The 24,314-nt window shown below is 41.6% G+C and overlaps 1 protein-coding gene across 1 annotated transcript in view; it reads right to left on the bottom strand.

Annotated features, from left to right (window-relative positions):
- The window catches only part of KCNH1 (potassium voltage-gated channel subfamily H member 1), a 299,776-nt gene that overhangs the window by 261,996 nt on the left and 13,466 nt on the right, over window positions 1–24,314 (bottom strand). The window contains exons 2-3 of the mRNA XM_048484669.1: window positions 11,613–11,736; window positions 10,599–10,705 (exon numbers count right to left, since the gene is read on the bottom strand). Coding sequence (XP_048340626.1) covers window positions 10,599–10,705; window positions 11,613–11,736 — 231 coding nt within the window. The remainder of the gene's footprint in view (window positions 1–10,598; window positions 10,706–11,612; window positions 11,737–24,314) is intronic.

The following is a 24,314-nucleotide window of genomic DNA, read 5'->3' on the forward strand; positions in this document are numbered from 1 at the left end:
CACTTTTTCCTTATGCTTTTCCAAATTTCAAGTGGGCCTCCCTTTTCTCCCCTAAGTGCTGGCCACTGGATTCTTCCTACTCCTGTCACTGTGTGGTTGCCAGTTTAAACCATCCCCCAGATAGGTTTGCAGTATGTGCACCAACTGTAAGAACTGTACATTGTAACAAGGTTTTACTGAAACATTATTTTAAACTTAAATTATATAGGATTATATTACTGCGTATTATATTTTGATGTAAGCTATCCTGAGCCTGGTTCATTAGGAGATGGCAGGGTATGAATAAAATTTTCATTTCATTTTCATTCATTCAGTCATCTTCTCAAAATAAATTCTTGAGATATGTTATAAGATTACAGTTAAGCAAAACCTAGTCTTGTTTATTTTATTTTATTATTAGCCAACCTGTTCAACTGAGTGCTCAAGAATCTTACAATAACAAAACATACAAATAAAATCAATTCCAAAACTTACAAAAATGAAACCAATCCAGCCAGTAAATACCATAATCCAAACATTCAATCTATCACACCATCATCTATTCAGCTATAATCATGTTTGTGTGTGTTAAGTGCTGTCAAGTTGCTTCTGACTTATGGCAGAAACACGGCCTGGGGAGGGCAGGAGGCGGCCTGCAGGGAGGTGGGGACAGCTCATATGACCGGCCTGCCGCTGTGGTGCCCGTCCAAGCTGCCCCTGAGCCCCGGCCCCTGAGCAAGAGGGGGTGCGGGGCTGAGGGGTGCCCGGAGCAGGTGTTGCCCTCGGGCGCCATTTCCCCCCCGATACACTTCTGGTCCACAGTATCTGTAAAACTCTCCACCAACACCATATTTTAAAGGAATCTACTTTCTTCCTTTCAGCTTTCTTCACTCTTCAACTTTCACCTACATAGTGATGGGGAATACTATGCCATGAATTAACTTGGTCTTGGCTGTCAGTGACACATCCTTTCACTTAAGAATCTTTTCTAGCTCCTTCATAGTCTGCTCTTCCCAGTCTCCTGATTTCTTGGTTTCAGTCTCCCTTTTGGTTGACGATAAGCCGAGGAATAGAAAATCTTGAATAATTTCAGTTTCCTCATTTGTTCATGTTTATTCAGCCCCAAAAGCCCTCTAAAACAACATGCCTTTTCATGAAGAGAAGTCACACCTTTGTAATCCGGTGTGTGACCCATGGCTTCTAACCTCCTTTAAAGGGATATTTCACAGTTCTGGGAACAACTGGTAAAAAGACCTTGTCACATAGTTTTACCCACTGTTTGTCTTGCTGTTCATGTGACCCACAATATTTTCATTTTAAATCCTTTTTTCTTCAGGTAATGTGAGAAATCCTGGGCCTGTCATTAAGAGGAATCCAAGATGTATCCCCCCCGCCCCGTATAATAACTGCTCAAATATTGAGAAAGGGTGGTGAAGCCATGGGGAGAAGGTGCATCTTTGTGGTCCTACCATGTGATCCTGGGCTTCTAATGCTAACCCAATGGCAAAGGAAATACCATGTTGCAGTGGCATCCCATCTGCCATCAGAAAGTGGCCTTTACTCAGCCATTGTTTTTTTCAGTCTTCCATCATAACAGGACAATAACTCTGGCTCATCTTATGAAGCTTTGGTAAGGATCTCTGAGAGTGACCCAGCTGGTGCTCTAGAAGTGTGGTTTGAACGGATGAATGCAGAGACCATCCTCTGACAGAGCAGCTATGGCTTCACGAGCCTCTGACCACCACTGAATTATTGGACATTATATCACAAGTGAGCCCTATTCCAGCAGTATTCCCTTGAGTGAGTGTTGGAGCAAAGCCTCACACACCCGTTTTGCCATGTGCCCAATGCTCTGCTTATCACAGACACATTTCCTTCACATTCTCAACATGCCACTTAAGCTGAGCGAATTGACCCTGATCCTCAAATCAGTGCAGATATACTGTAAACAGTAACTGTACAGTTTGTTTGGTATATGTGTAGCCAACACAAGAAGTATTTAAAACATAGTGTGCAAACTATACATCATTGAACAGAATCAAAGAATTTTTAAAAGTCAGTAGCCCTGTGCAGTCATTATGATTCTCATGATCCAACTATGCCTAATCCTCTCAATACGTTCAATCATCATTTTGTGTGAATATGGCAGTCCCACTAAAGATTGCAAAACTGGAAGCCCAGATTTTTTGATATGTACATGCACACATCAAAGCTGGAAAAGTTACGTATTATTCTCTTCATACAAAATGGCAACCATGCTAATCAGGAAGGTCAATAATAATATATTCTCCCTTTATGGAATGCCAAAATCAGAATGACAGAACAAGGCTTACATTATTCAGCTGATGCTCCTGGCCAAAGACTGGCTTTGGCCATTTGGTGCACCAGGACTGCTTCAAACAGAATCCTGTCTCATAAGGAGTAGCACCTCAAGCTAATAAGCAGGAATAAACTGTCAGGGCAATGAAATAGACACATTCCTCGGTTCATGTAAAGGTCTGTTAATCCTCTGGAAACTAGCAAGGGACCTAATAGACCAGTAGATTGCCAAGGTCAAAAACTTCTAGTCAGCAGCATAGAGGACGTAAATCTGATTCTTTCTCATGCCCAGCTCGATGGCAATCACTTTAAAGCTATTTCCACTGGAAGACTGAGAAAGATTTCCCCCATCCACTTTCAGCAGCCTTTTAGAAAGTGATTTTTATTCTGTGTTTCAGAGAACACGTGGGTGTCTTGGAAGCTTATCAGGAATCTCCAACTAGATCAATTATAGCAAATAAGCCTGTCCATACGTGGAAAGGTACAGTACAGCCTGATCACATAAAATCTCAGAAGCTAAACTTGGATGGGAGACCACCAAGGAAAACTTTACCAAGGAATTAAATGGCAAACCACCTGTCAGTCCCCCACCTCCACTGAGGTTGAGAGCTCTTCAGTTAAAGTACTTGAGCCTCAGAGAAGCGAGACAGCTGTGTCAACAGAGGTGGAAGATTTACAATCACAGACACCCTGCTCAGAGCTTATCAGAAGTACTGGACAGCATGTCGACAGTTCCTCTGACTCTCTAGATACAGAACAGCGCTGTAGGTGAAAACTTAGGGCTGCTCTGCAGGAGAGGTGAAGGTCAGCATGTTTGCAAAGCTGAAGCTGTGCAGCAGAACGTGCTGAGTCTTTACATGAACCTCTCATTCAGGCAGTCCAGATGGATTTAACGAGAAGTGGTAAAGTCTAAAGGTGTGGATGCAACATTCCAATTCTTGATGCTGCCTGCGCTCCACTGCTCTGTTCCCAGACACTGCATTGATCTCAGACTGGCTTGGTAACAACCTTGATTCCAGTTTCTCTCCTTCAGTGAGTATGCTCTTAGGTGTTTGACTATCTGGCTTGTTTGACCCTGCTTCCTGGATTCTCCCACTGGCCTGATCCATCTGCGTTTGAACTCTGTTTGCTGCTTACCTGCTTGGACTGCCATGGGGGCGTCTCACCGCCTCTGGCCCTGCCACAGTTGTCACTGCTCTGCGCCTCGGAGCCTCCTCAACAGGATGCTACCACCCTGCCTAGCCTGTACACCACCTCTATTTAATCACTTGCCTTGAGAACCCTATTATGGGCTACAATAAGTCTGCTGAACCTTTTATTATTATTATTATTATTATTATTATTATTATTATTATTATTATTATTATTATTATAATACAAAAACAGTTATACACAGCAAACAAGATCAATATGCTGGATTTTGTATTACATCACACGTCGCACACTTCCCAAGCATCTAGAACTATGTGATGTATCAACGAATAATGTGTGCAGAGCCGAGTAGGGTGGCCTTTTGCAGCTGACATATGGTGATTTTGTCAGCGCCTATTGTTTTTAAGTGCCGTCCAAGGTCTTTATGCACTGCACCCAGTGTGCCAATCAACACTGGGACCACCTTTACTAGTTTGTGGCAGAGTCATCGTCGTCGTCGTCGTCGTTGTTGTTATTAATTCAATTTGGTATACCGCCCCATCCCTGGGCTCTGGGCAGTGTACAACATCAACATAAAAAGTGGATGGGGGAAATCAACATAAAAGTGGATGGGGGAAATCAACATAAAATACATATGAGGGGCGAGTAAATACAATAACAATCAACATAAAATACAATGAGGGGCGAGTAAATAACAACCAATAAATAATACCTAACATGAAAAACTGAGCCCCATAAACTCTAAAATTAATTTAATTTAATTTAATTGGAATCCCGCAAAAAACCTTACTTTAAAAATCCTCCTAATGAGGGAAGAGGGGGGCACAGTGGGTCCCTGGATGAGGGAAGAGGGGGGCACAGTGGGTCCTTTTACATTCAATACTAAAAAAATTCGGTAAAATTCGGATTTGGGTATTTGGGGGCATAAAATGATTTGTATGCCCGAATCCGAATCATAGCCAATTCGGATATGCCGGAAAATTCGGGTAAATCCGAAAAATTCGGGTCCGTTTTATTATTTTTTTGAATTTTTAGTGTTTTTACACGTTTTGGCCTGCAGGGGACGCAATTTTAAAGCTAGTGGCACTAAAATTTCAAGATATCATCTAGAGACTGTCCTGATGATTCTCCCCAAGTTTGGTGCAGTTTGGTTCAGAGGGAGAAAAGTTATTGACCCTCAAAAGGGGTGCCCCATCCCCCATTGTTTCCAATGGAAGCTAACAGGAGATGGGGGCTACACTTTTGAAGGTCCATAACTTTGGACCCCCTGAACCAAACTTCACCAAACTTGGGAAGTATCATAGGGACAGCACTTGTATGATACCCTGAAATTTTGGTGACAGTAGCTCTAAAACTGCACCCCTCACAGTCACCCAAAGAAATTTCCCCAGATTCTGTGCTCTGTAGTGGCTGGCTGGCTCCATTGCAGCCAATGGGAAATTTCTGTGGGAGGTCTGTGGAGTGCACATTTCTCATGGTAAACCCACAAAACTTTCAGGGTGTCTTCAGGAGAGTCTCTTCATGACACCATCCAGGTTTGGTGACCGTTGCTTCAAGGGGTTCAATGTTATGGGTAGGGTCCATCTCCCACTGCCCCATAAGCAAAGTTCCTCAAACCTGGATGGTGTCATTCAGAGACTCTCCTGAAGATACCCTGAACGTTTTGTGACTGTACCTTGATAAATGTGCACCCCACAGCCCTCCACCAGAAATTCCCCATTGACAGCAATGCAGAAGTCACTGCAGAGCACAGAATCTTGGGCAAATTTTTGGGGGTGCCTGCAGGGGCGCATTTTTAGACACATCAGCACCAAAATATCAGGGTATCATCAGGAGACTGTCCTGTTGACACCTCCCAAGCTTGGTGCAGTTTGGTTTAGGGAGGCCAAAGTTATGGACCCTCAAAATGGTAGCCACCATCTCCTTAGCTCCCATTGGAAACAATGGGGGATAGGGACCCTCTTTGAGGGTCCATAACTTTGGCCCCCCTGAACCAAACTGCACCAAATTTGGGGGGTGTCATCAGGACAGTCTCCTGATGATACCCTGAAATTCGGTGCCACTAGCTTTCAAAATTCCAGTTTTCATGTTTCACCGCTCCTGCACATGAAGCCTGCTGGAGTGAGTGAGTGGTGAAACATGCAAACCAGCATTTTTAAAGCTAGTGACACCAAACTTTCAGGGTATCATCAGGAGACTGTCCTGATGATACCCCCAAAGTTTGGTGCAGTTTGGTTCAGAGGAGCCAAAGTTATGGACTCTCAAATGTGTAGCCCCATCCCCTACCAGCTCCCATTGGAAACAATGGGGATAGTTGCACCCCTTTTGAGGGTCCATACCTGAACCAAACTGCACCAAACTTGGTGGGCAACATCAGGACAGTCACCTGATGATACCCTGATAATTTGGTGCCAATACATCTCAAAATGCGTCCCCTGCAGGCACCCCCAGAAATTTGCCCAAGATTCTTTGTTCTGCAGTGACTTAGCTGTATTGCTGTCAATGGGGAATTTCTGGTAGAGAGCTGTGAGGTGCACATTTCTGAAGGTATGGTCACAAAATTTTCAGGGTATCTTCAGGAGAGTCTCTGGATGACACCATCCAGGTTTGGGGAATTTTGCTTCAGGGGGTTTAATTCTATGGGACCCAAAAAGGGTAGGGCCCATCTCCCACTTCCCCCTGATGTAAAGTTCCCCAAACCTAGATGGTGTCATCCAGAGACTCTCCTGAAGATACCCTGAAAGTTTTGTGGGTTTACCATGAAAAATGTGCACTCCACAGCCCTCTGTCAGAAATTCCCTATTGACAGAAATGCAGCTAAGTCACTGCAGAACAAAGAATCTTGTGCAAATTTCTGGGGGTGCCTGCAGGGGGTGCATTTGTAGATGTATTGGTACCAATATTTCAGTGTATTTTGGTGCAGTTTGGTTCAGGGGGGCCAAAATTATGGACCCTCAAAAGGGTAGCCTCATCTCCTTAGTTCCCATTGGAAAGAATGGGGGATAGGGACACTCCTTTTGGGGGTCCATAACTTTGGCCCCCCTAAACCAAACTGCACCAAACCTGGAGGGTATCATCAGGACAGTCACCTGATGATACCCTGAAAGTTTGGTGCCGATATGTTTAAAAATGCGCCCCCTGCAGGCCGAAACGTGAAAAAACACCAAAAAATAAAAACGCAATTCGGCTGGTGATCCGAATCCCATGGATTCGGATCTGTTAAGATTCGGACAGCTCAGATTCGGACCCTGCTCGTCCGAATCCGTCCGAATCCATGCAGATTTGGTAAAAATCCAGATTCAGACTGTCCAAATCTCCAACCCTACCCATTACTACTGATTATTCCCTACAATGTTCCCTACAATTTGGTGTGTGCTACAGTGCATTATTCACTCCCAAGATGACAGTGAGGCCCCAAAAGTTTGGCTACTACTGCTGTGTATTCTATAATGTTTTGACAGAAAAATCAAGGTGAAAAAGGATTAAGAGAAATATGTGGCATTTGATTAACACTGCTTTAGGTCAAAGGGAGCATTCTGCATCCTGGCAGCACACCATGAGCTTTTATGTTACACACCCCTTGCATTTTAAAAGGATAGCTTTCTTGAGAAGGAAGAAGAAAGAAAAGCATTCTATTTTCAAGTTGCAGAAATTCTCAGTTTGAATGCCCATTGCTAGTTTTGCTAACAGATGGTTTTGCAATTTCAGCACCACACTAACTCTTCCACTTGTTTCTGAGAGGGTAATATTAAAACTATCTCAAAGCACCATTAAGAACAACAATGGTTTGGCAGGTGGAATCTAAACTGTATGCCCAAGTATACAGTTTCCTGTTTTGCTGGACCTTGAGTAAAGGATACCTCCATGGGAGTGTTTCATAACACCAATTCCCCTTTACTCATGGCCCAGCAAAATAGCAATGACCAAGCTTCAATGTGATTCAGCACCGGACAAAACAGTACCCCTCCTCATTGCAGCTGCATGTATGTGTGTATTTGTTTATCTTAACTGGAGATTAGTTTGTTATTAATTGGTTCAGAACAATTACAATGAAATAATAGATGAAGAACTTGGGCCTGACCAATTTGCATTGCAAATGGCAAACCAGAAGCCTCAGTCCAAGCATGTGGTGAACAAGAGAATGCCCACATGCCTGGAAATTCATGCAACTATTGTTGTTCCTTGGAATTGCTTTTCTTAATGCCAACATGACCTCCAAGATTAAATCCTGCAAGAACAGATTGCCTCAACAATCTACATGAAGGCTCCATTTTAATTCATCTACAACAGGGCTTGTAGGAATGCCATTTTGGAGGCTTTGTGTCAGAAAATCCTAGCAACTCCTGTGCCTAGGGAGCAGACTGGGGAGGGGAATTTGGTGATCTCAATACTTCTCCACTAATCATTGCGCTTCCAAGCACTTCCCCCTCCTCAAAAGATGCAAATTTGTTTTGGGAAAGGTAAAAACATGTGCGTATGTTGCCACCGTAACACTCAAGATGAAAAATTTGCCCATCTAGTTGAGTACTGTCCACCCTGCCACAGTTCTCCAAGGTCCCATGCAGAGAAAATAGTTTCCAGCAACTGCTACCTGAGATCCATTAATGGGGGACCCAAGGGTTGAAACTGCAACCTTCTCCATGTGAAGTACATGAGTTCTGTACAAAGTCAAAAAATGTGCATGTCTACTAGAGTTCAGATGCCCTCTCAAAAGGGCTTTAATGCGAGTTATGATGCTGCTACTGATTTTAATGGACTTTAATGCACTTTTCTGATTTATATTGTTTATATTGTCTATATTATGTTGCATCACTGTTGTTGGTTTTATTGTACACTGCCCTGAGGCCTCCAGGGGTAGGGCGGTCTATTAAATTTAATAGATAATAATAATAAAATAATAAAAAATAAGCCTTATGCAATTCTGAAACAGCAAACAACAAAAGATAAGCATAATAAAAAAAATAGCACATGCTTAACATTCCTAACACCCCATCATACCCCAACACTTCCAAAATTCTCCAGCTACTCCTTTCTATTCTTTAGGAAATGGGGAGGGGGAATAATTGGAGAGTATTTGGTAAACTCAGTTTAGCTTGGCACGTGACAATGGCTCTTTCCACGCAGCACAAATAAAACCTCTTGGAATGGGGGAAAAGGTATCTTGGGGAGGAACTCTGCAAAGGTTATTCAGAAAATGCTAAAATAGTTATTCTTTTTCCCCAAGATTGGGTTTTTTCTTGGCTGAATAGTACAAAAAAGCATTGTATTTCTATCGCATGTGTTCAAAACTCTCACTTTGCACGCGCCCATTTTTTTGTGCCCTTACCAAGAGGTTCTGTGCTGCCTCCATTTGCAAAATGGTTCCACAGACTTTCTTCTGCTTGCAGCTCATCTGTGCATCCTTTTAGTGTATAACATTCATTAATAAAGTTAGTTTTTCTTGGAAATCCTGGGCATGTGTGTTTTCCTTTTTTTTGTTTTAAATGCGATATCTTCGAAGCTACAATGTCACGCAGGGGCATATCTACAGTAGATAGTACCTGGCACAAGCAGGGGAGGGGGTTCCTGTAGCATGGCAGCTAGCATCCTGCCCGGCAAAAGTCTGCAACAGGTCTGGTAGCTAGCACCCCACCCCACCGTAATAATAGAATCTGGTTGGTTGCCTCTCCCCTGATTAGGGAAGCACAGGAGGAAGAAGCAGCACCGACCTTCACCAACCTCAGAGGTGCCCCTGCCTGGGTGCTAAGCCCAGTTCACTGCTGTGCCCCACGTGGCTCTTCAGGAGAAGCTTCTCTGGTCCTTCAGCTTGTGCAGAGTCTCTGGAAAGCTGGGATCCTTGCACTGGAAGTTGTAAACAGATTGATCTCTTGCCAGCAAGCATAGTGTATGTGTGTGAATGTGTAAGCAGGCACAGGTGGGATCAGGTGGAAGCAAAGCAATGGCTTTGTATTTCAAAACAGCGCTTGTTCCCTGTGATCCTTGAGGGTTCTGAATTTTTTCACAGGGGGAAAAGGATGGTGACATTGGTTGCTGGGTTGCTGGAAAACTGCAGGCACCCCTTTGGAGGATTGTTCTGGATTGTGCATGTGCTGTGATTACTCCACTAGGGGTTGGAGGTGGAGTCAGCAGTGGGGTAGGTATTAGTGTAGGCAGATGGGGGAACTCAACCTGGATGCGTCAAGGAATGAACTGGAGTTCCCAATATAGCCACTTGCTCCTGGAGGGAGGATGGGGGAATGGGTTGAATGACGCATCCAGGTTGAGTTCCCCCATCTGCCTACACTAATACCTACCCCACTGCTGACTCCACCTGGAGGGAGGATGGGGGAATGGGTTGAATGATCCCCACGTATGACACTTGAAAGGGTTGCCTGTGGCATTCCCCCGCTCACCCAAATTTACTGACTCACGATTTGAGAATCACAGCCGATTCTCATACTGTGATGACATACCTTCAAAGATATCTCATTTAAACAAATCCAAAAAAAAGGAAAAATTAAATGTATGCAGGATCACCAGGAAAAACTTTGGTAACGTTGGTAATAAATTTTATATTTGAAATGATGTGCAGATAAGCTACAAGCAGAGGAAATGCCATGAGATCATTCTGAAAATGGAGGCAGCACAGAGCCTCCTGAAGAGGGCAGAAAATGGTGGGTGTGAGCTGCTCAGTAGAAACTGAAAGTAAGAGCTGGGAAGGGAGCAGAAAAAATCTGCTTTCACTGCCAATGCTTTATCTGGAAAAAAACAACCCCAACAGATCTTTAAAAAACATATGCAAAGAATTTCATTTGTACTATGCAGAAAGGGTTTCTGTCACAAACAGCATTAGCCTGGTGCATATACGTCCATAGCCAATGGCATTCCAGTAAAAGCTCTGGTATAAAACCCTCTATGAAAGCAATTTACTACAGCCACTGTTTCCAGTTTTTACCCACTATATCATTAGCAACAATTCTATTTCTGAATGCCAAGTAAAGTTATCATTCTCATAAATCACTCCAGTGGAAGCCTATTAATGACAAATGAATTTTTTAAAAATGCAGGCCACTCCTGTAACAGTAATGTTTTGTCAGATGTTTGCTTGCCCATTTACATTTCTATTTTGATTGTATCCTGTTGAAAAATGACTATAAGAGTCAACTTACTGTTCTTTTTATACATCAAGATTTCAAAGGAGTTCATCTCGTAATTCTCAAATGTTTGTCGAACTTTGTCAACGGTTTCTTTGTCCGTCAGCTCTCCATACATAAAACTGCAAAGTAAATGAAAAGATGCTCAAAATAAGATACAGGACAGCCACAAAATGGAGTTTAAACTGGTTTAAAATACTCTTTTAAAATAGAGCCACCATGGTGTAGTTGTTAAGAGCAGCTGGATTCTAATCTGAAGAACCAGGTTTGATTCCCCACTCCTCCACCTGAGTGGCAGAGACTTATCTGGTGAAGCAGATGTGTTTCCACACTCCTGCATTTCTGTTGGGTGACCTTGGGCTAGTCACAGTTCTTCGGAACTCTCTCAGCCTCACCAACCTCACAAGGTGTCTGTTGTGGGGAGAGGAAGGGAAAGGATCTCATAAGTAAGGTGACCAGATTGTCACCTTTGTAAATCGGGACCCGGGTGGGCGGCCACGCGCACGCGCGCAGCCGCAGGAGCGCACTGCCTTCTGGGGTGCTCCCGGTTTCCCACCCTGTGACAGGGCGGGAAACCGGGGAGCGCCCCAGAAGGCAGTGCGGCAGTCTTTCAAAAATCGGGATGGTTCAAAAAACCCACGGGACGCAGGACAAATTGTTTTAAGGCGGGACTGTCCCACCAAAAGTGGGACGTCTGATCACCATATTATAAGCCACCTTGAGTCTCCTTACAGGTGACAAAGGTGGGGTATAAATCCAAACTCTTCTTCTTCTCTTCAACCAAATTTGCCTTTGCCACTTAAAGCCAATTTCCTCTTCCTAGGGAATCCATCTGAAGATCAGCATCGTTCCCATGTGTTCCTGGCATCAAGCATAGTCAGTTTGCATACCCAACCCTCTATACCATCTTGCCATCCCAGACTCTCATCCACAGACAACAGAAGAGTAAACCCAAAAGTGGAAAGCTTCAACATGACCATAGCAACATTATACACTATTTAACAGAGAGTAAATCTATGCTGAAAATACCTGCAGGTGCTGCTTTTTTGCATAACTTCTGCTCTGTGGTATCCTGAGAGCTTGCAAAATCCGTCATTGCTATATACAATAGGCCAGTCCACTATCTGGGCATTACCCAGGACAAAATTTGTATCTGTTTGAAACAATACATTAGTTAGACAAACATCTCAGTAAAACATTACATGTTCATACATCAGAATCAAGGAGCCCCTATGATTGACAGGCTTTCCTTCATCCCAAAAAGTTAGATTCTTTCTTTCTGGCTTTCCAGGTAGAGGTCTGGGAACCTGGCTAGGGGGAAGGCAGAAAACTGAGACTAGGGTGGGAGAATTGAATAGTGTCCCATCTGATTACCAGACTAGATCCTAATAGAAATGACAGCAGGATAATAACCATTCATAGCTCCTTTCTCAGCTCAATGGTTATCTTTATTCAACTGCTCTTCACATGTCCCAGTCTCTGAGAGACTGAACAGCCATTTTACCATACATCCTACCTCATCTATGCAACAGATTTATGGTAAATCTAGTAACTGAAGGCAGCAGGAAAAGAGGGAGACCCAACATGAGATGGAATGACTCTCGGTCTGCAAGACCTGAGCAAGGCTATGAACAACAGAACATTTGGGGGGGGGGGGATATTAATTCATAGGGTTGCTGTAAGTTGGAAGTGACTTGACAGCACTTAATGCACAAATGCAGTTTAGAAAACAGAAAATGAGATGACAGTGCAGGAACTGGTGCAGTGTGGTAGGCAGATGTTGGACATATCCTTGAAGACTGTAAAGTGATACAAACTGTACATAAGGAAGCACAACATTCAGAAACCAGTGGGGGTACACTGTAAGCTCTCTGGAAATTCTAGTAGAGGTGTGAAAGTCACTGTTCTATGATAAATATCAGAGGAGATACAGTGCAAAAAGAGCTGAATAAAAACTCATAAAAAATTAAACACTGCATGTCAACCTGGCTTAAACAGAGACGTTGATTTTCTTAGTCACCACAGTCTCTAATGATTCTACAGCACCCACTCTTTAGAAAGTTTGACTGTTCCTAATATTCTGTTCCTAATGTTCTGTGATACACCTCTGAAGATGCCAGCCACAGATGCAGGTGAAATGTTAGGAACAAAATCCACCAGACCACGGCCACACAGCCCAGAAAACCTTCCAGAACCTGTTCCTAATATGTTTTATCAGACCATAATCGTGTCCTAATATCAGCTAATGTTCATTTAAGCCACATTCTTATCTACTGGAACATCTGACAAACACCCCCCCCCACACACACACACACACACACCTTCCTCATAGGACTTCCTAATACAATTTTCTTTCATGTATCTATTTAAAGAAGTGATCTATGATGCACAAAAGCTTGTATTGAATTAAATGCTAGTCTTTAAGATGCCACTGCACCTTTTGTGTCCATGGAAGTATATTAAGTTCATACTGGGAAACAATGACAACCTTTAAAAAATTGCCATGAAGTCACTACTGACTTATGGCAACCCCTGGTGGAGGTTTCAAGGCAAGAGACATTCAGAGATGGTTCTGTACCATAACCCTATATTCCTTGGAGGTTGCCAATCCAAGAACTAATCAGCACCAATCCTGCTTAGCTTCTGAGATCTGACAAGATCAGGCTAACCTGGCACAGGGTGATATCTATTCTTTCTATCTATCTATCTATCTATCTATCTATCTATCTATCTATCTATCTATCTATCTATCTATCTATCTATCTATCTATCTATCTATCTATCTATCTATCTATCTATCTATCTATCTATCTATCTATCTATCTATCCATCCATCCATCCATCCATCCATCCATCCATCCATCCATCCATCCATCCATCCATCCATCCTATCTATATCTATCTATCTGTTATCTATTATAGGGTGATATTTATTGTAACAACCACCATTTCCTATGAGCAGACTGTGCTCCATCGAACATAGTTCCAGGAACCTCTGCAACCAATGGACAAGATCTCAACCATGCTCATTTTCAAGAATGGCTTAACATAACAAAAAGTTTGCCATCTTTACACAAGTCTGTAAAACTACTCCTCCCTGGTTGTATTTTCTCATAATAAAAAAGCACCTACAGTGTATCTGATTATGGTCATCATTAGCAATTTCAGCAAATGAAAGACACGCAAATGGAAGCTTTTAAATACTCATTTTCATAAACTCCCCCCACTCCATCCAAGAATATCCATTTTCCATATGAAGCTTTTGTTATGCAATGAGCATTTTGGATTCAATCAAAAACATCTTTAATGATAACCTCCACTGGCCAGTTGCATCCACAGGAAGTAAAGCATCCTTATACTCCCTTTGGATTGAAATATGGCAACCATATAACTGCAGGGCATTTTAATTGCTTTGTTTGTAACAGCCTATATTAAATTCCTTAGCTTTTGCTTTGCTTATTGCTTTATATTCCAGAACCATTAAAGCACTTTAATATTTACTATGATTAATTCATTCAAGCCTTTTCTCCTGATTGTTTGCATGCAATCCAAACACCCTTGAGACTGTTTTCCTATTAACACTATATTCTGTCTCATCAAGCTAAATTTTAAACCTTGTTATTGAAAAGGCAACATTAAAATGAACCAGTATAAATACCTGCAATTTTAGTATGGAAATGTATAATGTGGATCTTATATTTTATGTTTGACAACTTTTGGTCTATGACTGTAATAATAAATATTGATTGAACCAGTATAAATTTAAAGTGTATTTACTCCAAACAACCATCATGCCAATCATTTGGTCTGTTGATTTCAGGTTATTCACAATATCTAGGACAGTAACCTCTCTAAGGACATTAATCCTCTAAAGTAAAATAATTCTAAAGATTTATGCATCTAAACTAAACTATGCATCTAAACTGCCTAATACTGGTCCATAAAGGTCAGTATTGCCTACTCTAACTGGTAACAGATCTCCAGATCAGCCTGAGATCAGCCTGAGGTTTTTCTCATCATATTCTACTTGAAAATTAGTTTGCATTTCGAAAATTAGAACAAAGGTTTTGACTGAATGGATCATGATAAGCTATGGCTGGTATTAAAAGAAATGGATGTTCCTTAATATCTGTTTGGTTTGATGTGGAATCTTTATTCTGGACAAGAGGGTACTGTTAGAACAGAATATGGAAAACCCAGATGGTTTCTAGTTGTCAAAGATGTCAGAAAAAGATGCATTTTATCTCCGTCTCTGTACAATCTATTTGCAGAACAGACCACAGGAAAAACTGTAGTAGATTTAGATAAAGGTGAATTAAAAATTGGTAGAAAAATGTTAACAATTTGAAATATGCAGATGATACCACATTACTGGCAAAAAATAGTGAAGACCTGAAGTGACTATTGATGGGAGTTAAAGCAGAAAGTGCTAAACCAGGGTTACAGCTGAACATCAATAAAACAAAAGTAATGACTACTAGGGAGTTATACAACTTGAAGGCTGATGAAGAAGAAATTTAAATTGAAATAGGCATTCTATTCCTTGGTTCCATCACCAACCAAAAGGGGGACTGCAAATGGGAGACCCAAAAATCAGAAGGAGATTGAGACTGAGATAGGAAGGGCAGCCACAAAGAAGATGGGAAAGATTCTTAAGTTTAAGGATGTGTTGCTGGGCAACCAAGATCAAGTTAATTTTTGCCATAGTATTTCCCATCACTATTTATTGGTGTGAAAGTTGGAAAATGAAAAAAGCTGACAGGAAGAAAGTTCACTAGGATTCATTGATTCACTTAAAACGTGGTGTTGGAGGAGAGTTTTACAGATACCATGGACCACCAAAAAGACAAATAAGTGGATTCTGGATCAAATCAAGACTGAATTTACCCTAGAAGCAAAAATGACTGAATTGAGGCTATCAAACTTTGGTCACATTATAAGAAGACAAGAATCACTGGAAAAGACATCAATACTAGAAAAAGTTGAAGGTAGCAGCAGGAAAAGAGGACGACCCAACATGAAATGAATTGACTCAATAAATGGATTGACTGTGCATTTGCAAGACCAGATTAAGGCAGCTAACGATAAGAATTTTGGAAGTACTTGATTTATGGGGTCACAATAGTAACTTGACTGCACTTAACACACATACCTACCTGATCTTTTTAAACAGAGATGCTGACAATTGAACCTGGGACCTTCAACATGCAAAGCAAAGGCCACTCCCCCAACTTATTTCTTTGGCAACAGGTGGCTTCTGGCCAAAATATTCACAATTTTTAAAATAAATCTAGGTGAATAGTTATGGAAAATATAAAACTAAAAAAAAAAGCTGCTGAAAAGACAATAGTTCCCGCATAGGAATTAATATGCTAGAGTGAGGCTGTTTTTACTCCCGATGTTAGTCTTTGAGATCAGTAGACAGTTAGAAAAGTCTTTGTGTCTGAGCCAGTATCTTTTTATAGCATTTATTGGCAGAAAAATATCTTGGACAGGACTGATTCCTATTTTCATTTTAAAAGTTCCATTTCCAATGTTGCATCTTGCCACACAAGACTAAATAATAAAAAATCAGCATGATCAGAATCTATAACTGCAAACCAACCGTGGCAGGTTCTATCAATGTTTTGTTATCTATGAAATTCTATAGCATGAAATTTACATCTCAAAGATATGTCTGAGTATGCATGAATTGGTTAAGACAGTCCTGAGCTTATATATATGTATATACAAGAAAATACTAGTCTTAATAAGCAGATTTGAAAGAACCTTAAGTAGAACACTATTTTGAAATGTTTAATTTTTTAAAAGGCACATTTAAAATATGAATATGCTAATGCACTTTTTCTTGCTATAGAGGTATCATCTTTTCCTCTTACCCTTCCTCCAAGAAATGTTTCTTCTCTCCTTCATTTTATCTGCACAAGAACACTCTAAAATTATGCTGCGTATGTGTCACTAGCCAAGTTACTAGCCAATGAGCTTCATGGATTTAGCAGTATTCCAAATCCTAGCCTGGTACTGTAACTACATCAACATACACACTGACCACCACTCCTATGGGGCTACTAACAGTGCAATCCTACGAAGAGCTACACACTTCTCAGTCCATTTACTTAATTAGATTTAGAAGAATATAATTCTGTTTACAGCTGTATTGCAATGAAATTACCCTGTGTGACTGAATTTTTATTATAAATAGCTTGTTTCTGCAAGAACCAAAAAGATTCAAAGGTTGTGGGAAGGCAGGACTGTGAGAAAGGTGTAAGGCTATGAAGAGGGCAAGTGACAGTGTATCACTTAGCATGCTCAGGTAAAAGATTTTTCAACAGGTTTTAGTAGATTGACAGGTGTATTCTATGTTAAACTAGGATCTAGCTCGACTTGGCTCATGACTTTTTTGCTTCCTTTCGGTTCAGCAGTTAATGCATCAGGCTTGCCTATGGCAAGTGTTGTTAAAACAGATTCACATTTTGGTTTTGAACACTTATTTGTTTGGTATGGTTATTAATAAATTATTACATGAAACGTTAATTTGGGTGCAACTGGAAGCGTCAGACTTTTGCAGACTACTGCAAGTAGTAGTAGTCTAGGCAGGGTCCCTTAAAATTTTTCTTAGCAAGGCAATTTAGGGCAGCAGGTGACCCTGCTGTGGTCACAGAGTAGTGTAAAAGTTTCCAGAATGCAGAGGCGTATCTAGGCAAACTGGACCCCGGGACAAAACCTGAGTTTGCCCCCCCCCCCCGTATGAGTGGCCACCCTCCCCCACCACGACCAAACAATGATTTTTTGCACCAGCTCACAAAACACCTCCCATCCCCAGCAAAACATACATGGCTCTCTCCCCACTAATTATCTTTCCTAAGTTTGTCCCCACACCAACCCTATGAGGTAGGTTATTAGCCTGAGAAACAGCTCCAAGGCAGTGCAAGTGGGTATTAAGCATGTAAATCTCTCACAAATTACCCCCAGCAAAACATTTACCAAACAAATGTCAGCATCAACTCTCACAAAACACCTCCAGTGGAACCCACCCCCAAACAGCATCACTTTTAATCTTTAAACTGGGGACCTCACATTCTCCCTTTAAGTCTATGCCAAAGGGGGTGGATTTAAAAGGAGAATCTGGGGAAATTTGGAGGGTGCCTGCTGTCAGGGGTGCAATTGTTAAGCTAGCCAAAATTTCAGGGTCTTTAGGAGACTCTCCTGATGATACCACCCAGGTTTGGTGAAGTTTGGTTCAGGGGGTCCAAAGTTATGGACCCTCAAAGGTGTAGCCTCCATCTCCTATTAGCTCCCATTGGAAACAATGGGGGATGGGGCACCCCTTTGGGAAGTCCATAACTTTGGAACTCCTGAACCAAACCTCACCTAACTTGGGGGGTATCATCAGGAGGGTCTCCTGAAAAATCCCTGAAATTTTGGTGCTGCTAGCCTAAAAACTGCTCCCCCTGCAGGCCAACAACTGAAAAAACACTAAAAATATAAAACAAACCCAATGAACCTGAAATTTCCATGTCCCCTAGGTAAATACGCCTCTGTCAGGAAGTCCAATTCCAGTACATTAAGCTCACGTATTTGAGGAGGTACCTAAGATTTCCAACTTAATAAATTATGGCTATAACTCTTTCTACCCAGCCTTTCTACATTAATTCTATTGCCAAGGAATGTATCCTAGAGCCTTCTATCCTCTGGCTCCTCTTACCCATGAAGAGGGCAGTTCATGTGCCACTGCCAACTTCTCTCTAATCACTCTCTCCTTACTAAGAGGCAAGGAGATGGCTAGTGTGCTTATGCCTGAATCACTTTCCTTACAATGAAATGAAGTATTGACTGTTCTTCCTCCTTGTTATGAAGATAGCAGTCTAAATGTAAGCTCCCCAACCAATTCCTGCCTTCCTCCTCCTGTGCTGCTGACCACAAAGGATAAGCCCAAGTCCCTGAAAAACAGGAAAGCCAATCTACACCTCTTTGCACAAGTCATCTGGTTTGCAAAGCACTTCTTTTTTTGCTTCTGGTCTCAATGCATGTGGTGATCTGTAGAAGACAAAAATGATCTTACCTTGTGGCAGGGAAGTTAAATTGCTTGGACTTTTGCACCCTTATAATTCTTCAAGACTATGAAGTGTGTATTTTATGAATAAAAAAATCTAATTTTTAAAATGGATGCCATGCAGCAGGGATCCCCAATCTCTATGGGTTTGCAGGTTCATTTGGAATTCTTACACTGAATGGTAACTGCAGCAACAAAATGGCTGGCAAATCTCCAATTATCAATCAGAAGCCTAGCTGGTCAAAAGCCCTAGTAACCCCACCAATGTCCTAAAAATACTTCGTGGCCACAGAAAAGGTATTGGTGGGTGCCATGGAACCCATGGACACCATGTCAGGGACCCCTGCAATACAGGAACTCTGAATCATTAAGAGGACAAGAAAAGATTCTCAGAGTCTGAATTCACAGGCCTAACTAGAATCCTGAAAGGTGACTCGAAGCCAAATTGTGTGATGAAATGTCTCAGGTTACACTGGGAAATTTAAATCAATGTGAGAAAAAATACAAGTAACTGAATATCCTTAAATGTATTACAAATTTTAATAAAATGAATACTAAAGGCTAAAGTAAGGATGCTGGGAGACCTGTGAACAAGTCTATTGCATTTTTAAAAAACATTAATACCAGGACTGAGAAGATATTCAAATCAGACTTCTACTATTAAGTGTTATTGTCATTTCCAGCTGTCCTTACAACTGTTGTCTGCATCACACAAAAAAGTGCAGGTGCCATCCTAGTACTTTGTAATTACCCCCTTCCTGGCCTCATGAAATAAATAGCAACTCCAGGCATGAGGAGAAAAGTATGAAGGAGAACAGCTCAAATCCTCCAACTATCCCGTCCAAATCCCCTCCCAGGTGACGTTATTTAAAAATCTGTGAGGAGATCCATCCACAGAGTTTTTTAAAAAAAAAAACATGTCCAGTTTGGCCCTCAGTGTCAAGTGCTTGTCAGTCTCTTCCCAATAACTTGCCAAAACAATGGAAACTGGATCAAGTTTCCCTGAGGTACAATCCTGTCAGCTCACTTGTACCTCCATAAATAAAATAAGTCTGGAGACTTGTGAGCTGAAATTTCTGAGAAGAATTTTGGGTATTCCTGATGGCCAGGCCCTCACAGATATGTGGCTATGGACCTTTCTGATAGCCTCCTCATTTCCTTCCCCCTTTATGCTAAACACACACACACACACACAGAGAGAGAGAGAGAGAGAGAGAGAGAGATGTATCTCCCCCACCCCCCACCCCCACCCTGCAAAACTGTTTCTGTGGAAGCACTGTGGCAGTGGGCAGCAATCATTATAGTTTCCCTATTCCTTCACAGAATTGAACACAGGGAGAGGTGTGGATGAAGCTGGCAGGTGGTTGGACATGGGAGGTGGGTGGCAGGCAGGTAGTTAGAAGCATGAGAGAACAAGGCCCATGACTACAGCTTTCAAGCCCTAAAGCTCTCTTATACAACAGCATACCTATATTTCAGATGAAGAGCCATTTTGCAGAACGAGGTGATAGACTGAAGGGTGTACTTGTCATCATTTTTTCCAAAGCATGACTCCTACATGACTCAGCTTAAGACAGGTCTCCTTACTGTCAGCGGTTCCCTCAGATTTATTTTCATTCCATGTTGGTTATTTTACCTAGCAAATATGTCACAATCGACATAGATGGGTACTTGAAAACTGGGTTCTGAGCTAACCAAGAAAGGGTGTTGATAGCAGTGGGTCCAAATTATCCTTACTTTCTCCCCAGAATCCTAAAAATTGAAGTGAGAAATGAGGGGGCATGCATACTTTCCTCATGACACTATAGAACAGCCAGCAACAGCAGGGACTAGTATGCAAGCACTCGCCTTGGGCCAACTGGGCCACCAGTCTAGATCAAGAAGTCTCAGAGCACCACTATGGTCTGGACCCTTGCCTACATGTTCTGAGACGGGTTGGAGTACAGTGGAAACCTGGGTCCCTATGTTCACCTACTTCCTAGGGTTCTAGGATGGAGTTTTCCCAATCCATTACTTAGCTCTGAAGGGGTATTATCACACATTACATTTAAAACAGGTTTTACTACTGTTTGGTTTGGAACGTGCATCCAAAGCCTGAGTTGGCCAGAATGCTCATTCATGTCAAAAATGCTTCTCCTGTAATCTCTTCCATGGTCTACTTATAGGTGCTTCAGAAAATCTGACAATCTCTTATTTTGGCTTAGTACACACATTATAGAAGCTATTTTAAATCTTACATATTTATCTAAAGTGGTAAGAGCAGTATATGATTTCCCCATTTTTATTTTATCCTCACAGCAATAGTGTGGGATAAATAACTACATTAATCTAGCACACAGTGAGAGATACTGGCATTTAGTGAGCTTCTTGACTGAGTGGGAATTTAAATCCTAGTTTCATATTCTACACATTCGATCCTATGTTGGCTAAACTGCTTCATTGGTAGTGCAATCCTAAGAATACTTTCCCGGGAGTAAGCCACCACTTAGTAGTTCTGCTTAGGTTTGCTTTCATGGTGGTTATCTCAAGGCGATTTTGCACTCGAGAATTGACATAGGGTCGACTCATCAGGCTGAAAGAGTCGACCTATGTCAATCCCCTTGTAACTTCCCACAGCAGCCGAGGTTGTCCTGCTGGAGCCAAGTTCAGAGGGCAGGATCACCCCGTCGTGCCTGATTGGCTGCTGCGTTCGGGCGGGAATGCGAACATGCGTCCCTTTTTTTCCCAATTTTTTTTTTACATTACAGCTTTTTGCCGGCGCGAGTCTTCCGTTCTGCACATGCCCAAAACATTTGTCTGTGATTGGCTGAACGGGTGAATCAACCCAACGAAGATTCCCCACTCCCGTCAGTTTCGCTTGAATTCAACCTAGCTTCGCTGGTTTACCCCACCTCGGAGGTGGAGTCGAAAATTTAATGGCAGAACGGATCAGAGCAGGACGAACCCACGTCGGATTCACCGGATGTGGGGAGCACTTGGGTTGAACATAGGTCGAACTTGAGTTCACACGGTGAGTGCGAAATCGCCCTCAGTCACATGTGGAAGTTGTGGTCCTGACTCAGTGATAAAACAGTTCAATTCTTGGTGTCTTGGTTTAAAAGTAACTGAAGGAATAACACTGGAAAAGGCCTGTGCCCAAGTTTTTGAAGAGCAGGTAAAACAAACATCACTGGGTTAGAAAGGTCAATTATCTGATCTAGTGGTAAAAGGCAGCTCATGTATTGTTAATAGAGCAAGCTGTTTGTAATAGCTTATTACCCTTCCATTTATACAAGTCGTTCTGTAGTGGAATGAAAAATTTTTTCACCCACTCAGCATGGTGAGCTGCTACATGTAAATGGCTCACCAAATAAAGCTACCCCATGCAACAATTCAAATGAGCCTTAACATGGCAATTATAATGAGCGCACTGATGCTACACAAATTGGAACTCACTAAGCCAAATGCAGCCTACCAGTTCTTGCTGCCTGACTGGGACTGAAGGACATAAGACACGAGTGGGTTATTTATGGCTCAGTTCATCATAAATTTTTGCAGGCTTCCTATTAACTCAGCCTTAGTTCTGTATCTGTAGTATGCAGGTATCAATAATATCCATTACACAATTTTTAAATTTAAATTTTTGTTAATTTTTTTAATTAACCTTTTTCATAATTAAGAAGTGGATGTTATTGTCATCAGACACATTTAATGCAACAGTCTTCTGAGATACTCGATTAGCAATAGTGGACAATTTCTGTATTTAAGGAAGTTTCTAATATGTGGAAAATCTCATACATTTCCTGGTTGATGTTCCCTTTCTGCTTCAAGCAGACAAGCTACTATGAGTATGTTGGGGCATGTACCCTCAGATGCCAGAGGAAAGAATTATTAATCCAGTAACAAAATTAAACAGAAAAAATATTTTAAAGCAAAATGTTATAATGGGGCTTTGCTTTCAAACTACTCTATCCATAAGCAATATATTATAAACACTTTGCAGTGTCCAACACTTTTAAATTCTAGCTTCTACTTTTCACTGAAATACTGTAGAAAGGGAAAATGTGCTCAAGAAAGCTGTGTGTGGACAGCTCCCTCTAGTGTTTGGTGTTACGTTGCTGCACTCCCCCTCCCTACCAAAATACTTGAAGCCACGTATTCACTATTAAATTCACAGTAACATTTATATTGCAAAGATAAATCAGAACCAAAAAGAATTATCCCTGACACTCCTTGTGTGAGAAAAAGTAGGGCTTATGTTTACTTCTGTATATAAACTATGTGCAAAAGGTATCAAAGCAAGAGAGGCCCTTCTGAAAACCTCCTACAGAAACAGTCAGTGTTGTTTTCTTTTTCTTACAGAAAAGAGCCTTAGTGAAGTTCCCCTGAGTAATTCAGCTACTGCCTATTCAGAAGTAGTTCCTTATGAAGGAATATATACCAAATGCTTGAAGAAAACAGATTTTATAGGAGTGCCATTCTCTGGCTCCATGTTCGCTACATTAAAAAACAACAACCAAGGATGGCTAACTTCTTTGTCCTCAGGACTTCCACCTAGCCAGGAGCTAGCACTGAAAAATGAACTTTGATGGTAGGAGGTGCCTAATAATACACAGGGTGGGGGCAGGGATGTAGGTAAGGGGGGGGGGTGTTCTCGGGTTCATTATATGTTCGGCTTGCTTGAAACAATGCATGGAATGGAACAGCCGGAAAGCCCTCAGTCACCAAACCCACCCCATAAAAAATCTATACCTACGTCACTGGGTGGGGAAAATGGCTCAAGACAGAACAGCCTAACCTGAAGTACTGCCCTATGTGTTCAAAAGAAGAAGAGGCGTTTGGATTATACCCCGCCTTTCTCTCCTGTATGGAGTCTCAAGACTGCTTACAAACTCCTTTCCCTTCTTCTCCCCACAACAGACATCTTGTGAGATAGGTGGGGCTGGGAGAGCTTGGAGAGAACTGTGACTTGTCCAAGGTCACCCAGCAAGCTTCATGTGTTCGAAGAGGGAAACAAATCCATTTCACCAGATAAGAATCTGCTGCTCACGTGTAGGAGAGGAATCGAAACCGGTTCTCCAGATTAGAGTTCACCTGCTCTTAACCACTACACCACGCTATTTAACAGTAATCCATATTAACGCCAAATTAATTTTCATAAAGATTAAAATACATATGCCTCGTATCGTCAGTTATCCCAGTGCCTTTTCAATCAGTGGTCTGAACACCAGGCAAGGTTACATTCTTAGTCAGCAGTTGGGAAGAATACTGGCTGTACTTTTCAAGTATTTCCACAATTAAAATGTTTGTTTTTAAACTGAATACTAATCATTCAACCTTAAGAGGAGGCTTCCACATGTCTGTCTGTGACCGTAGATGGCTCTGCTAGTAGCTAAAAAATTAATTTATCACACAAAATGATATTGTCACTGATAGACTCTTGTTGACACTAGAACAATCCAGTACTATATAGTTCACATATGAACTGCCTCCTTGTCTTTTAAATTGAAAATATGTTTTCTTTTCCTTAAGAACAAAATTTTTAAGCCACACCTTAGCAAGAATAGGATAAGGGCTACCGGAGAAATGTACATTTTAACCACTGGCCACTCTAGTTCTAAAGTATTATTTCTAGTCCAAAGTGAGAATGAAATGGCATTCTTAGGGCATAATTTAACTTTTTAAAAAAAAAAATCAGA

The sequence above is a fragment of the Sphaerodactylus townsendi genome, linkage group LG01 (assembly GCF_021028975.2).
Source record: "Sphaerodactylus townsendi isolate TG3544 linkage group LG01, MPM_Stown_v2.3, whole genome shotgun sequence".
NCBI lineage: Eukaryota > Metazoa > Chordata > Lepidosauria > Squamata > Sphaerodactylidae > Sphaerodactylus > Sphaerodactylus townsendi.